This window comes from Hyperolius riggenbachi, chromosome 11 (genome assembly GCF_040937935.1).
Source record: "Hyperolius riggenbachi isolate aHypRig1 chromosome 11, aHypRig1.pri, whole genome shotgun sequence".
In the NCBI taxonomy this organism is placed as follows: domain Eukaryota; kingdom Metazoa; phylum Chordata; class Amphibia; order Anura; family Hyperoliidae; genus Hyperolius; species Hyperolius riggenbachi.
The window spans coordinates 216416231-216433382 of NC_090656.1; the positions used below are offsets into that span (position 1 = coordinate 216416231).

Sequence of the window (17152 nt, forward strand, 5' to 3'; positions counted from 1 at the left end):
TTGGTTACGGTTTCTCTTTCAAATCAGGAGTTTTTGTGGCTACACTGGGTGCGCCGATCATGCTGGTCACAATTGTTTTATGACCCCTGTGAGATGGGCCCCAAGGCCATGAAGGGCACCAAGGGAAGGGGTGTGAACAATGGTGGGGGAGGGAACGGCATCAAAGTTTTGCTGGGGGGTGGGCGTGAAATTTAGTTACTTTACTGCTCTTTAGACTTTCACTTGGGAATGGGTGTTCAGAACTTTTCAGACCCCAACAGGTTCTCTTTAGCAGCATGATCATCTTTACATAGAGTCTTCTGTCTTATCGGCTTTTCTGAGATTCCCCATCTGGCAGCGCAGAGTCAGATTCCGCCCAGCAGCCGCCACGCCGCGTAACTTATAGCGGTGGCATGGTAAGCATTGCGGAGCTCCAATTCCACACAGTGCTATAATACATGTAATTAGCGGTGACCTGTCAGGCCTCCCGCAAGGAGATTGATCAAGATAGCGTAGATAATCCCGGCTTTGCATTGCTCAGGTGACAGCGAGTAAATCCATTCTGCAAAACTCTCTGCAGGGAGCGGCAGAATTTGATAGAACAATGGTAGTAATATGTTCACATTAAATGCTGCTAATATTGCACATTAAGACATCATCCTACTGGTGTGACCTCCCCGGCTTCCCAGCACACTGAAGACAGAAAGGGAAGAATCCACTAAGAAACTGTCATAAAATCAGAGACCGATGCTGCACATGTTCTGAAAAGTAACCTTTCCATTTTAATTTGCAACCAGGAAAGAGTTTTCAAAAAGAGGAACTTTAACCCAGGACTGAACTTCATCCCAATCAGTAGCTGATACCCCCTTTCCCATGGGAAATCTATTACTTTTCACAAACGGATCATCAGGGGGCTCTGTATGGCTGATATTGTGGTGAAACCCCTCCTACAGTGTGATGTCAGGACCATGGCAGTTTCCTGTCTGTGAACCTTGTTGCATTGTGGGAAATAACCGCTGTTTCCAACTGCCAAGCAACCAGTATTTACCTATGTGCATATGTATATCTATAAAAAAAAAAATCTACCTTGAGGCTCCTTACACACTGCAAATCCATTTTGCGATTCTGATTCCGTTTCCGATTTGCAATTCCTATTTTCCCTGAATACAATCAACAGAAAAACGGAGTAAAAAACGCAGCATGCAGTAACGATTAAAAATCAGAATCGGATGTAAAAAACTATTAATAATCGGAATCACATGCAGTGTGCAGTGAGCCTTAAAGAGTATCTGAAGCGAGAATAAATCTCGTTGATTCTCTTATATATAGCAGGGGCATGTTTGTCCCTGCTAAAACGCCGCTATACCGCCGCTGAACCGGGAGTCCCTTACCCCCCAAATCCCCTCCATGCAGCGCGGGGATCACTTCTTGGTGAGGCAGGGTTAACGGCTATAGCCCCGCCTCTCAGTGCGTCTATCAGCGCTGATCGCCGCCTTTCCCCGCCCCTCTCAGTCTACCTTCACTGAGAGGGGCGGAGATCCGCCGCCTGATAGGCGCGCTGAGAGGGCAGGGCTATAGCCGTTAGCCCTGCCTCACCAAGAAGTGATCCCCACACTGCATGGAGGGGATTTGGGGGGTAACGGACCCCCGGTTCAGCGGCGGTATAGCAGCGTTTTTGCCCCTGCTATATATAAGAGAATCAGCGAGATTTATTCTCGCTTTAGATTCTCTTTACGCCTATTGCTTTGTTAGGGGTTGTGGTTATAGATAATGGCAGTTGGTGTTAGTTTTTTTTTTTGTTTGTTAGTTTTTTTCATGTCTGCCAGTAGTAAACATGATGACCACAGGCTGATTGTGAATCAAACAACATGAACAAATTACATGGCGAATATCAATAATTTCTTAATCTCTCTTCTATTTTTTTAACTTCTCACTTTGCAATGTATTGATTTATTTTTCACGCCTTTTCGCTAAAGTTTCTCTTTAAAGGGAGTCTGAAGCCTAAATACAACAAAAAAAAAACGGATATTACCTAAGGAGAGGGAAGGCTCTGGGTCCTATAGAGACTTCCCGTTCCTCTCCTCATACCGCTGTTCTCCTGCAGCCCCCCCCCCCTGTTAGTCTCCAACCGATCGGGCGGAGACTGCTCTCTTCCGCTCCGGGTGGGCTTTGGAACTCTTTGGGAGTACTCAGGCTCCTGAAGACAAGGGGCTCCATCTGTGCATGCGTGAGCACACGGTGTCTGCGCAGTACAGAGCCACCTGTCTTTGGGAGCACTCGGGCTCCCAAAGACTACCGAATCCTCCCGCGGCGGAAGATTTAAAGAGAACCCGAGGTGGATCTACGGGGGGCAGATGGGACACAGAGGTATGTTCTCTGCCTAATAGCATGGCTCTGTGTCCCCCACCACCACCGATCTCTGCCCCTCCACCGCCTCGCTATTTTCCCCCGAGTTTAGTGAAACACTGGGGAGAGGAATTCCCTATTGAAACGCCCAGCGGGGGCGTTCCTGCTGTTGGGCAGCTCTCTCTCCCTGGCCGCGCCTCCTGCCGCTCCCCCCCCCCGCCTCCCTGCATGCTATGAGCGACGCACTGTCTCTCAGTGCAGCGTCGTGACCCAGAGGCGGCCCATTGCAGCCCACAGGAGTGGCGGTTTTTGCGGCTACCTGCTCTGCTCAGCCCCGAGGATCAGGTAGCCTACTTTTTTTTAATTTTTATTTTTTGAGCCCAACTCAGACTCTCTTTAAACGGAGGAGCCGGTGGGGGAATGAGAGAATGAGGAGAGGAACAGGAAGGCGCTATAGAGAGACTTCCCTCTCCTTGGGCTTGATTCGCTAAACCGTGATAACTCATATCAAGGCCGTTTTCATGCGCATTTTCGCATTTGCGCGTGATCGCAAATTATCGTGCGCAGTAGCGAATTCATTTTGGCGTGAAAATGTGTGATCGTGTGCGATAACTCGCGATCGCGCGCAAACGCAAAAATGCACACGAAAACGGCCGTAATATTAGTTATCACGGTTTAGTGAATTAAGCCCCAGGGGCCTGATTCACAAAGCAGTGCTAACAGTTAGCACCGTGGTGAAAAGCCCTTTATCACACCTAAACTCAGTTTAGGCATGATAAGTTTAGGCATGATAAGTTTAGGTGTGATAAGTTTAGGTGTGATAAGTTTAGGTGTGATAAGTTTTTAGGCGTGATAAGTTTAAGAACCAACTTGGTTAGCACCGTAGTGCACAGCTGATCAAAAGTTTTGCGCTAGCAAAGTCTGGTGCACTTTGCATAGAGTTTAATGGGGCTGCTTTGCGTGCAGGACTTTGCATGCGATCTAAACTTATCTAAACTTATCATGCCTAAACTTATCATGCCTAAACTGAGTTTAGGCATGATAAAAATGGTTATCACGCCTAAAGTCTCTAACTGGGTTAGCACCACTTTGTGAATCGAGCCCCTTATGTCAGTATCTGTTTTTGTTTGTTGTAAAGAACATGGATTGTTCTAAACTGCCCTTCATATACCCAAGTTCTTAATCTGAAGCCTGAATAAAACAAACAACCTGCCTTAGATCTTCCTTTTCTTCTTCTTTTTTAGTATATTACTGTATTTGTCCGCCGCCTGTGAATATAGACGTTGTACCAGTGATGAAGTAACCCGGGCAGCACGTCTGTATTCAGAGTGCATCCCATTGTCACGGAGCGTCCGCTCCCCCCACCTATCGATCCGCCATCCGTTCCTCCTAAATTGCACGTGCCTTGAAGTGGCGCATTCCATTCCTGTCCAGCCCGTGTGCGCGCTATTGACAGATTAATCATTCATCAATACAAGGTTCCCGCCGCAATTATATCTATAAATGTTTCCATTCTGCTCCAGGAGCGTTCATCTGTCGTTCCGGGAGATAGAGCGGCCGCAGATCCAGCGATAACCCGCCAGGCCTGGCTGATGGCTGCATTGTAATGCAGACAGAGTCGCAGGGCGGCGGGAGCGGATCATGTACAGATATCGATCTGCTGCTGATAAGTGATATAGACGAGCAATGTGTACAACCAGGGGGTGGGGGGGGGAGGGGCATTGATGGGGGGGATATACTGTATATTATCATAGGCAGGATTTATGGGGCAGCTTAATTAAATTACAAGTTGGGATGCTCGTTCGGATTCTGCGGGATTGATCTGCATTTCCAATCGGAAATAGAAATCTGAATTCCATGGAAATCCGATTTGCTGCAGGAATTTTAGCCCAATCACAGAACTCTGAAGCATTGGTCCAATCAGAGAATGCAAATGTTTGTTTGTTTTTTTACGACAAAAATCGGATTACCACGGTAATTTTAGACCAATTACAAGATTTAGTTTTTCCCACTTACAGGTTTTCTTTTTATTTATTTTTTTTGTCATTTTTGCATTCTCTAAAGCAAAAACATTACAAATAAAAAACTCCTCGGAAAATTGTATGTTGGCATTGTCGGAAATCAGAAATTCCACGGAATTGGAAGTAGGCATTTGCGACCATCCCTACTTACAAGGCCATGTGCATAAGCCGGATGCCACTGTTTTGTTACTATATGCGATGTGCTACCCTAATTGGCTATCCAGTGTGGGCATGGGGCACAATATGAGGCCCTGTCAACTGCCCTTCAGCGTAAGACCCCTTCCTTCCTCACCATGTTTTAGTAGTCCCCATCCCCCCAAAATGCCCACCCTTTCCAGTACTGTAACCCCTTAAAAAAAATGTGAATTTACCTGGGGCTTCTACCGACACCCCCACAGATGTCCTGTGCCCCCGCCGGAACAAGACAATGCTCCGGCCTGCGCAGGAAGCTCCCGGTGACGTCAGCGGAAGCAAGGATGCGTGCGGCCAGGGCTGCGCAGGCGCAGTGACTTAGTCACAAATACCGGAAGTGAGTTTCGGTGGGAGTTTGTAGCATCAGGGTTTTTTTTAAGATTTTAAGAGTACTCTTTTTTTTAAATGCTCTCTCTCTCTCTCTCTTCCCAGCCCTAAATAGTTTCCTAGCAGTCCACCCTGACATACACCCCCCCTCCCCCCTCCCAAGATGGAAAAGGGCAACTGAAGTGAGAAGAATGTGGAGACATATTTATTTCCTTTTAAAAAATACCAATTGCCTGGCAGCCCTCATGATCTATTTGGCTGCAGTAGTATCTGAATAACACCAGAAACAAGCATGCAGCTAATCTTGTCAGATCTGACAATATTATCAAACACCTGCTGCATGCTTGTTCAGGGGTTATGGCTAAAAGTTTTAGAGGCAGAGGATCAGCAGGACAGCCAGGTAACTGGTATTGCTTAAAAGGAAATAAATATGGCAGTTTTAGGGGGAATTAGGCAGGTCCACTTTAAACCTGGCTTCTGGTAGTATCCCATACCAAACAGAATTCTAGACTTTAATCTCTGCAATTTTGACACGATTGTAATGCAAGTCAATGGGAGCGTGTTTGTGAAGAGGAAAATGTCTGTCAGATTTCTACTACTTACTGTACTACTTACAACAACATAGGAGAAAAGTAATGTATGGCTCATTTTACCCTGGAAGAAACTTACTTGTTTTTTGTGTACATTTATTTTACATTTTGAGATTTTTCGCGGCAGAGCTCCTTTAACCAATACGGCTTCTCAACCAAAAGCAAAGACAGTTAACAGTCCATATTCTACCTGCAGCTAAGTGGGTGGTTGCATTAAACTGTTAGACAAAGAACTTGTCATTTGAACAAGGGAGTCTGCATATGTTATCTGCTTGGCTGAATAAATTAGTCAGCCTGGATACAGGTTAATGTATAAATTACCAGAGAAGAATGGTAATGATGGTTAAGATAAATGAGGGGAATCAGACCACACATTATAAGAGAGATTTGTTGTTGTAATCAGAAAAAAAATGCAAAAATGTGCTTCATAAAATCGCGTAAAGATATGAGTGATGCACATTCCGTCTGTTTCATTTATTTGTCTGGGATTTTTAGGCTTTTTGATTCCGGTTTGAAATCTCTGACTTTGGAATCTGGTTACAGGAAGTGGGAGTTTCTGCGTTTGTCTTCCTCAGTGTTCGCGAAGATGTCGGTTCCCCTAAAAAAAAATACATTCCAGACATCAGGCCCGGTGTTAGAGGCAATAAACGCTATCTCACACCGAAAAAGGCTTATAGTGGCTTTCATTGAAGAGCTGGTGTAACCTGCTTTGCGTTTTATAGACATTAGCCTGTTTTGGTGCCATTATTAAAGGTGGCCATACTTCTAGCAGTTTGGTGGCGCATCGACTATCCAATCCGATAATTATAAAATCAGATGCAAATTAGTGCCGCCACAAGCATGCCCGATCGACAGTTCAACCAATTTCAGCCAAAATTACCTTCAATTCTATTACCTTCTGATCATAATGTCCTTCTTATCCAAAATAGGATGCTTCCTGTTATTTGCATGCTGAGATAAGCTTGATACTGTAGTAAAAAACAAAAACAAACAAACAAACAAAAACCCTTCCCATAATCCTGCTGGCACTGCATTGTTCCTGCAGTTAGGCAAAGGGATCCAGACCAGGTAAATGGAAAAAATTGGTGGACACATAGCGACCTATTTTAGAAAAAAGGTTTACTTATATTTTTGGGCCAGTATTTCTAGGCAGTTTTATATTTTTGGATGTTACAACTTTTAAAGAGGAGCTGTCAGCCATACCATCTCAGAAAACAAACACGTATAAATAGATAAATACTTGCTCTGCTTACATAACATATGTATTGCACTGTCCACGTTTTGATTTAAGTGATTTTTCTACAGTAAATAAGAGAAAATCCTTCTTAGCATTTCCCAAATGAACTGTGGCTGTTTTGAAGCCAATCCTGATATAATTTCCTCTCTTAATCTCCCCTGCCTGATTTGCTTGCCATTCACTATAGAAAGTGCATTGTCTCAGCTTGAGAAATATTGGACAATCAGAGAGGAACAGAGGTGTGGGAGGGGAAAACAGGAGGGGGAGAGGCCTCAGCCAATCAGGCTGCATTAGTTAAGTCTGAGGGGGAAGTAGAGAAGCAAAAAAGAACAACCCAGCATGCCCTGCAACTTCCTTTTTGTGTTCCAAATTTTGTGTGTACCAAGTAAGAGTCCGGTAAACTGGGGAATAATCATTTATCGACAAAAAAGTAATAGTGATTTTAACTTTTGAATTGCCTGGTTAGCATCCTTATTACTTGTTTACCAGATAAAAATAAAGAATTGATTTTTTTATTTTATGCCCGACAGTTACACTTTAAGGTGGAGGTTAGGGTTTGGTGTCACGAGCGGAATTTTGTAATAGGTCCGTTACACCCAGCCACATGATGGGAGGAAACAAAAGATGGCACCATTAAAGGAGTACTATCGATTGAAACGACTTTTTTTTTTAATACTGTATATTAGTGTACACATTACCACTAGTGCTAGGGGCACTTTATTTATTCACCCAGGTCTCTCTCTCACTATCCCTGCTTAAAAATTCATTTCTCACACAGCTCATAGTAGTTTGGGTCACCCTGAGCTGCTTGGTTACTCTGCCACACAGCTCACAAATATATTTCACTGTGTCACTCACAGCATGCAGGAGACATGAGGAGAAATAGGCTGATCTGAGGTGGTAACAGGTAACTAAATGAGCTGGAATATTGCTGGAATATAACTAGCTATAAACAATAGTCTGTGTTTACACTCAGTCTGGCTGCTGCTTGAGGTGATTCACTCCAGGCTGCATCCACTTTACAAGCTGCTGAGAGGGGCAGATCACTGTTTACAATTAGCATTATTAGTATCTTTATAAGTCAAGAGAAGCAAAGATAATAAACACACATTGCTAGAATCTTTAACCCCTTACCACCATATCAATAAGATTCTTTCAGCAAGGTGATAATTAAACTATAAACTGAGGAGTTGATAGCAACTCCCCTGTGCAGACATGGGCTTAGCCCTCTGGGAGCCGTCAGTATTAGATACATTTTGTATCCAACACTGACGGCCAAAACTGACTGAGGATTTTACAGCTGAGAGGAACAGCTGTGTGAGGAATCAAATTGCTCCTAGTACTTGTCCTAATGTGTGCTACAACATACAGCATTTAAAAATAAATGCATACATCGATAGTATTCCTTTAATGGGATCAGAGACTAATTTCCCTGTATGTACAATTCCGGCCTGTAAGCTGTAAAATGGGACACTGCAGAACTGTTACTGAATACAAAGAAAATTAACAAAAGAGATCCAAACGTTCAGGGGAACCAACGGACATTCTTGCATAAAGTGAGGAAGACAAATGTACATACACACATATACTGTACATATACATCCTGTCAGTGGCGTAACTACAATTCATGTGCCCCTCACAATAAATCTTTGATGCCCCCCCCCCCCAATGGCCACACCCCTTCCTTTGCCTCCCCTCGGAGCCCTTCACAGCCTTGGGGCCCATCTCACAAGGGTCATACAACAAGTGTGGCCATCATGCTCTTCACACCCATAACATGTGGAGCCACAAAAACACCTGCTCTGAAGTATAGTCCCTTTTATCAGAAGAAGGGAAGGGTAACAGTTGGGGTCTCCTACAGCTCTGGACCCCCCCCCCCCCCCTGCAGGTGCTGCTTTCCTCTAGTTACGCCCCTGCATCCTGTGACCAGATACCAAAGACAGAAATTTCAAACAAAAGATCCAAACTTTGCAAACCACAAAAGTAAAACAAAAAATGAAGACAACAGGCAAGTTTGATTATCACACTATTATTAAATCTGTTTATTTTTTTCTTACTAAGCGCCTTTTCTGAAAATACATTCACTATGTGGTTTAATAAGCTTGTATGCCTTCTGTGTTCTGACTTTGCAGCTAAATTACGCCGAGTCTCGTCTCAGTCAGTTGGAAAGCTGTCATTGCGAGAAGACGTGTGAAGTCCAAGGTGTTGTCTACAGGGACAAAGACACCTGGGTGGACGACGACCACTGCCGAAACTGCACTTGCAAGGTAAGCCCGCCAGAGTCACGGCTCGCGGACGAGCGTCTTCAGCCTGGTGCCTCCACTGCCCTCTAAACCTGTAAATGGCCGTGTTGAACTATTCCAACTTTTTTGCGGGGCGGCGAACCATTGTATCGAGACCACAAAGAAATTACCGTCTTTTGTGCTCATAGAATAGCTTAATAGAAGCCTTCCTTCCTTCCCCTGAACGCGGTTGTGGTATTTGACATAATTACAGCCTTGGGAAATTCTGAGTTTCCAGGCATAAAGCTTATTGACTGCTTTGCTGCCGCCACTTCACACCCTCGTGCAGGAGATGTAGAGGAGCGGGTCATTACCGGCCGCCCCGTGAACGCTTTCTGTTGATAGCATACAATGGAACGAGGCTACGGGGAGAAGAATGGCTTCTTGGTGACATTTTGGAATTTATGCATTTAAACACCAAGCGGGAGCAGAGCCTGACAACAGACAGGATATTTCAAGAAACCTGAAATCCACTCGATTTATTTTTTCCCATTGCAGGAGTTGTTACGTTTTCTGAACCCCACTTAGGATTTTCTTAAAACTTCCTGATAAAGGCCAAACCATCGCTCCCACGTGTACCTCTTTTAGAGGGACAGTCCCTTTTTGGGAATAGGGATGTTCGGAAATGCCCATTTCTGATGCCACAGAAATTCCAATTTCCAGCAATGCCAATTTTTGTTTTTCTGCATTTCTGATTTTCACTTTTTCCGAGTCATTTTTGCATCAGAAGAAAAAATAAATAACAGAAATCGGGAAAGAATTGGAAAATCAGTCAGAAAAATTCTACATTCCCTGATTTGTCCAATGCTTCCGAGTTCTGTGATTAGGTTAAAATTACTGAGTTGCAGTAAATTGGGTTTCCAAAGTAGTTTGATTTTCCATTTTCCAAATTCCAATCGGAAATGCGGACATTTCCACGGAATCCAAATCCCTCTGTCTTCTTTATTTGTCCCTTTTTCAGGACTGATGTACAGATCTGTGTTAATATATGTATTTTTCTACTGAAAAATGTGTTTAACTGCCTCTAACTTTATTCCCATCAATTAAATTGATATATTTCCTATTTTTAAATGTTAAAATGAAGAAAAAGTAATAATAGAAAGGAATAGTGTGGGCTTAATGGTAAAACTGCATATTTTGGTTCTGAATTCTTTGAGGGGTGTGATGGGGGCGTGGTTAGAGGTATGGCATGGGCGTGTCTTAGATTGTCCCTCTTTCTTATCTCAAAAAGTTTGGAGGTTTGTTCAAACTCCTAGAAAAGCCATTAACTTAGTTTTGGATAGTAACTTAGTTTTGGATAGTAAAGGAAATGGGTTATAATAACATACTTTGGGCTACTAGTGCTGTGTGTGTGAAGATTTGACTTTAGTTCCTGTCCATTGGCATTTATGGCTTTAAACCAAAGTCCCTAAATGTTTTAATTCCCGCCTTGCCCTATCTAAGACTAAAGCTGGCCATACACTATTTAATTATCTTTCAATGTTGTTTTTAATTGATATTATGATCAACGTTATAATATTAAAGAAAACATGAGGCAGATTGGAACACGAAAGATAGATACTTGCCCAGTGGCGTAGCTAAGGAGCTGTGGGCCCTGTTGCAAGTTTTACAATGGGGCCCCCCTAGTGCTCTATACATAACAATTGATACGGCGCACCAAAAACCTGCCAATGGCAACTACAGTGTAAGAGGTGCAGGAAGGAGATGGGGAACAGTTTGTTAATGATTACCACTATTCAAAGCATGTATAGAAGTGATTATTATGAGCACAGGACCAAAATAGAGCTAATACTGTAGTTGAGGGAGGGTCCTTTGGGGCCCCCTGGCCCAAGGGCCCCGATGCAGTCGCTACCTCTGCACCCCCTATTGCTACGCCCCTGTACTTGCCTAGGAAGCTTCTTATGTTCTCCTTGCCCCCACCCGGCAGGACCCTCTGAGAGTTTGTGGCTGTGCTCCTCTTCAAGCACGAGCACGGCTGTCTTGTAACTGCGCGTTAACGTCTGCGCATAAGCATGGACTCACTCTTTGACAAGATGGCTCTGGCCTTCTATGTCATACTTGCTTTGGCACATGGCAAGGAGCATGGCCACGCTAACATATCCAACAAGCTCTTGTCAGATTTGTTCCAGGGGTCCATACACAGCAAAAGTGGGGGCAGGAAAGACCTGTAATGCTTCCGGTGGTTCCAAAGGCTTTCTTCTTCTAAGGCAAGTATCTCCTCCCCCACCCCCTTCCTCCCAATACACCTTTAAAGGCTAAAAGCGAACAAGAGATACTAGTAGGTCCCCAATGTTTGTTTTTTAGTCTGACAAGAGAATCGATCATAATATCAACTGTGATATCAATTGAAAATGAAAACTTGAGTGATATAATAGTATATGGCCAGTTTAAGAAGGATGATCTCCCCCTCTGAAAACACTGTTCATACTCCCCTATAGGGTTGTTTAACTTTGGGGATCAAACACCCCAACCCCTTCCCTCTGTTTATGGTAAAACAGATGATGAAAATTGAATGTGAATTTGCATTGCTTTTTAAAGTGACTCTGTAACAACATTTTCAGCTTTATTTCTTCTATCCTATAAGTTCCTATACCTGTTGTAATGTGGTCTGTCTTACTGCTGCCTTTCCTAGTTGCACAGTGGCTGTATTATCTCTGTTATCTAATCTAATCGTCTTTCCTTTGCTGGCTTTGTTGGACTCAAGCAGGAATCTGCTGCTCTGCTGTGATAGGATAGAAGCTATACACACCCTCTCCACACCCCCTGCAGGCTCTGTATGAGTCACAGACTGAGATTCTCTGAGCCTGTCACATGCTGGTTAGCAGCCATGTCTGTTTGTAAACACTGCCTAAAACTGGCAATTACAAGGCAGGATTGCAGCAGGGGGTGGCAGAAACAGCACAGAGGGGCCCAGGAGAACATAATGAATAGAATGGTATGCTTTTTATTGTAAGAATTTTAGAGTACAAATTCTCTTTAATGCTATTCTTTAAAAATAAGTAAGGAGCTGGTATACAGACTTCAAAAATTATAAATGATATGTGACAAGTGTAGCCATTCCATGTCCCATATTCTGTGTATAGTTTCCCCCCATATAACAGTTGGGTCTTTGAAACTCTCAGGCCTTTTGGATAATTGCTTTCTCTCATGCAAAACCTGCCCTGCCAAGTGGACTGGTCTTGCCTAATATCAGGCCATACTTTGCTCTCATAGGTAAGAATGAGAGGTAGGCTGAACGACAGGCTAGAGTTACACTTGAAAGCTCTGGACGCGGTGTGAGGAGATTGTTTGTTTAAAGGGGAACTGAAGTAAGAGGTATACCGAGGCTGCCATATTTATTTCCTTTTAATCAATACCAGTTGCCTGGCAGCCCTGCTGGTCTATTTCTCTGCTGTAGTATTTGAATAACACCAGAAACAAGCATGCAGCTAGTCTTGTCAAACCTGACTTTAAAGTCTGAAACACCTGATCTGCTGCATGCTTGTTCAGGGGCTATGGCAAATAGTATTAGAGGCAGAGGATCAGCAGAGCTGCCAGGCAACTGGTATTCAATAAAAGGAAATAAATATGGCAGTCTCCGTATACCTCTTACTTCAGTTCCCCTTTAAACTTGTTGTGTGACGTTCATTGTCTTCACAAGTCGTTCTTCTTTCTTCCACCAGAATGGTGCTGTGGAGTGCAGGCGGATGATGTGCCCGCCTCTTAACTGTTCCCCAGATCACCTCCCTGTCCACATCACGGGACAGTGCTGCAAAGTCTGCCGACGTAAGTATTTTTATTTTTGTTACTGACTCAATCTAAAGACTACAATCAGAGATGATCATGGTGGATGGTTGGTGCGAGAAAAGGACCCTCAGAACTTGTAGCTCACATACTGTATAAACACACACCCTATTGTGTCTTGCTTGTGCCGATGCCATGGCACCATAAATGCTAAATTACATACAGACCTGGAAGATGACTTTTGTTAGCTTATTGTTAACTAGTACTCCAGTCTTCTCTGATGCCAAGCAGCAGTAACTAAAGCAATCACATTTTTAGTATACATAAAAAGTTCAACAGACATGTTTTGCTGGCATATTCCTGTGCCTGTCTAAATGTCCACACATACAAAATGGGACAGGTATGCACTGGGTATAAAATTGGCTTCTAATTTAATAAAAGGGATTAAAGGTCTTGTGTACAGGAAGAGGCTAGACAAACTGGACTTAATTAGCCTAGAAATTGGATGAGTTAAGGTACATGCATAATAACATTCGTAGGGATTACGATCCTATTCCTAGGGTGTAGCTGCTCCAGACACACTCTCATGAATATACGTCCTTTGGCTTTTACTCTTGACAGAAGAAGTGTTCAGCTCTCCCAAAAACCAATTAGAGGTCATAAAACCTCTATGTGCCTCTGCATGCACTTGTGTTAGCAGGATCAGGGGCATAGCAATAGGGGGTGCAGAGGTAGTGACCGCATCGGGGCCCTCCCTCAAATGCAGTATTAGCTTTCTATTGGTCCTGTGCTCATAATAATCACTTCTATAGATACTTTAAATAATGGTAATTGTTAACAAGCTGTTCCCCATCCCCTTCTTGCACCTCTGACACTGTAGTTGCCATTGGCAGGTTTTGGTGCGCCGTATCAATTGTTATGTATAGAGTGCTTGGGGGCCCCCATTTTAAAATTTGCATTGGGGCCATAACTCCTTAGCTATGCCACTGAGTAGGATAGTGATTAATGGCTTAATAGGATGTCATCCCTCTGTGTGGAAGCTGAATGAAGTCCCAATCCTACATAAACTAGGTTGTCTTCTTTTTTCCCCTCACTGTAAAGGTTAAGAATCCAGAGCTGTAAATTATTATAATTAGTGGTGTTAAAGTCTGCTTTAACTCTTTCTGGCAGAGAAAGAAAAAAGGTAGCACAGCCTGGTTATTTGTTTGCTTGGCGCTGTACAAACACATGTTCATCTCCTCAGTTTATTTTCACCTTGGTATTCCTTTAAATCTGAAATAAGAATATGGGAAACAATGAAAATTTCTATTTAGTAGTAAGACTACGACTACGAATACAGTTGTTTATCCTATCAGTCTATCTTCACTTCAAGTTTGCTTTCAAAGAAAATAAGGATCAGTAACTCAGGACATTTCTATCTAGTATTAGTTCTGCCGATACAATTATTTATCTCATAAGTATATTTTCACTTCAGATCTCCTTTAAAATCCACTTTCAACTGACAATAAACAGAGCTAAAATATTGAATGTATCGTTCCCTCAAAGTGCTGGTCTCCACCTCTCTCTCTCTCTCTTTCTTTCTCTCTATCTTTCTTTCTTTCCTCCTTTCCTTCTTTTCTTTCTTTCTTTCTCTCTATCTTTCCTTCTTCTCTCTCTATCTTTCCTTCTCTCTCTTTCTCTCTATCTTTCCATCTTTCTTTCTTTCTTCCGTTCTTTCTCTCTCTCTCTCTCTCTCTCTCTCTCTCTCTCTCTCTCTCTCTCTCTCTCTCGTTTTCTCTCTCTCTCTGTCTTTCTCTTGTTTTCTCTCTCTCTCTCTCTCTCTCTCTCTCTCTCTCTTTCTCTTGTTTTTTCTCTCTCTCTCTCTCTCTCTCTCTCTCTCTCTCTCTCTCTCTCTCTCTTGTTTTCTCTCGCTCTCTCCTCTTCTCTCTCCCTCCCTCTTTCTCTTTCGCTCTCCTCTTATCTCTTTACTATTCTCTCTCTTTCTCTCTCATACCAACGTGAATTTCTCTGGCCGGGAAATATCTGCCGTCTAAGCAGAATTAAATTTGCCGTGACATTCCCGCATGACTGAACTGGCAAATAAAATGATACAGTAATTGTTTGAATGTATGAGAATCGCCCTGTATAGAATGCCCATTCTTTATGGGCTGTGAAAATTAAAGTGTGGACAATCTGTTAAGTAAGTTGTTTTAAAAAATATAAGCTGGAATTGAAAATGATATTCGAGTCGGTCACACCTGGGAATTTTAAAGAGCTCTGGCTACCAGCCACGGCTTGTGGAGGATACTGTATTTATGCCAGATGCGGGAGTTTCTAATACAGTACATCCCCCTTGATTTGTTGGGCCAGAGTTAGAATATTGGTAATGTATTATAACCGATATTCTACTACCTTTGGCTTCCGTTATCCCTAAAGGTGCCCATACATGGAACAATTTTTCCTTTTTTTTTTTATTAGATAATTTAGTTTGATTATTCCGTTAGATCGAATATAAAGATTTTTCCGTTATGTCTGATCGGATTTTTATAGAAAAAATAGGATAATCGTTTGTTTTTCTTGATCGAAAAAAAAAGATTATTTTCAACTTTCATTCGATTAGACTGTTTTGGTCGAAAAAACAGGGAAATCAAACGTTTTTATTGTACCGTGTTTGGGTACCATAAGAGTAAATCCTCCCCCACCTACACCTCACACTAATCCCCCTTAACTTACGTCTAACGCTAACCTTCCTCAATTTGTGCCTAGCACTAACCCCTCTATCTATGCCTAACATGAACTTCCCAATCCTAACATTAACCACCCCTACCTACATGAACCTCCCCTCCCGCCCAATCTATGTCCAACATTAACACGCCCTCCACCTAGGTCTAACACTGACCCCAAGTCTATGCCTAACCTTAACCACCCCACCTATGCCTAACATGAACCCCCCATCCTATGCCCAATGGGAACCCCCCCTACCTACGCCTAACATAAACCACCCCTACCAACGCCTAACATGAACCTCCCCATCTATGCCTAACCTTAACCACCCTACCTATGCCTAACATGAACCACCCCTACCAACGCCTATCATGAACCCCCCATCTATGCCTAACCTTAACCAGCCCACCTATGTCTAACATGAACCCCCCATATATGCCTAAGGTGAACCACCCCTACCTACGCCTAACATGAACCTCCCCATCTATGCCTAACCTTAACCACCCCACCTACACCTAACATGAACCTGCCCATCTATGCCTAACATTAACCACCCCTACCTACGCCTAACATGAACCTGCCCATCTATGCCTAACATTAATCACCCATACCTACGCCTAACATGAAACTCCCCATCTAAGCCAAACATTAACCACCCCTACCTACGCCTAACATGAACCCCACCAATCTATGCCTAACCTTAATACACCCTCCACCTAGGTCTAACACTCGCCCCAAATCCATACCTAACATTAAGCCCCTACCTATGCCTAACATGAACCCGCCCATCTATGCCTAACACTAACACCTCCCACCCCCTACATCTAAAACTATCCCCCCATCTATGTCTAATATTAACCACCCCTACCTATGCCTAACATTACCCCTCCTCCATCTATGTCTAACTTTAAGACCCCTCACGTCTAACACTAACCCCCACCATCTATGTCTGACATTAAAGTGAACCTCTAGACGAAAAATCTACTCAGCAGCACTGAAAAGTCTTGGTGTTTCTTTAACAGTTTCACAGCCAAGCCTCATTTTTAGCTGCACAGAAGAAAACTGCCCGGGCATTTTTCCCCTGATGCTGTGCAAAGCATGATGGGATTCCTGATGTTGTTCTCCTTCTGCTGTCTTTCTCCTCTTTTCTCTCTCTCTCTCTCTCTCTCTTTCTTTCTTTCTTTTCTCTCTCTCTCTCTCTCTCTCTCTCTCTCTCTCTCTCTCTCTCTCTCTCTCTCTCTCCCTCACCCTCCCTCCCTCTCACTCCCCTCTTCTCTCTCCTCTTCTCTCCCCCTCTCTCTCTCTCTCTCTTTCTCTCTCTCTCTCTCTCTCTCTCCCTCTCTCATTCCCTCTCTCCCCCACCCCTTCTCTCTCTCTTTCCCCTTCTGTCTCTCCCTCTATCTCTCTCTCTCTCTCTCTCTCCTATTTTTTGCGCTCTCTCTCTCTTTATTACATTTTTTTTACTGGAGTTCCTCTTTAAGCCTACCATTAGCCCCTGACACCCCCCTGTACTTCTCCTGACTCCAGTGCAAATCAATTTGCAAATCAGTAGGGAGTCTTTCAGTATTACATTTATTTTTTCCCTCATCACGTTAATAATTTTTTGTAAAAATTGTTCAAAGGATAGATTAGGAGATCACCATTTAGCAGCAACAAGGGTTTTAGTTATGGTAGCCACATACTGAACTAGTGCACAGTTTCTAGAGGCACCCATATTACAGTAATCATTTGTAGAACACACTGTATATGTTT

General features: G+C 43.3%; 1 protein-coding gene across 5 annotated transcripts in view; it reads left to right on the forward strand.

Moving 5' to 3' along the window:
* NELL1 (neural EGFL like 1) overlaps positions 1–17152 on the forward strand; it is a 1178134-nt gene that overhangs the window by 421421 nt on the left and 739561 nt on the right. For all 5 annotated transcript variants that reach the window (XM_068260436.1, XM_068260433.1, XM_068260432.1 and 2 more), the window contains 2 exons: positions 8825–8959; positions 12637–12739. In XM_068260436.1, the coding sequence (XP_068116537.1) occupies positions 8825–8959; positions 12637–12739 (238 nt within the window). The remainder of the gene's footprint in view (positions 1–8824; positions 8960–12636; positions 12740–17152) is intronic.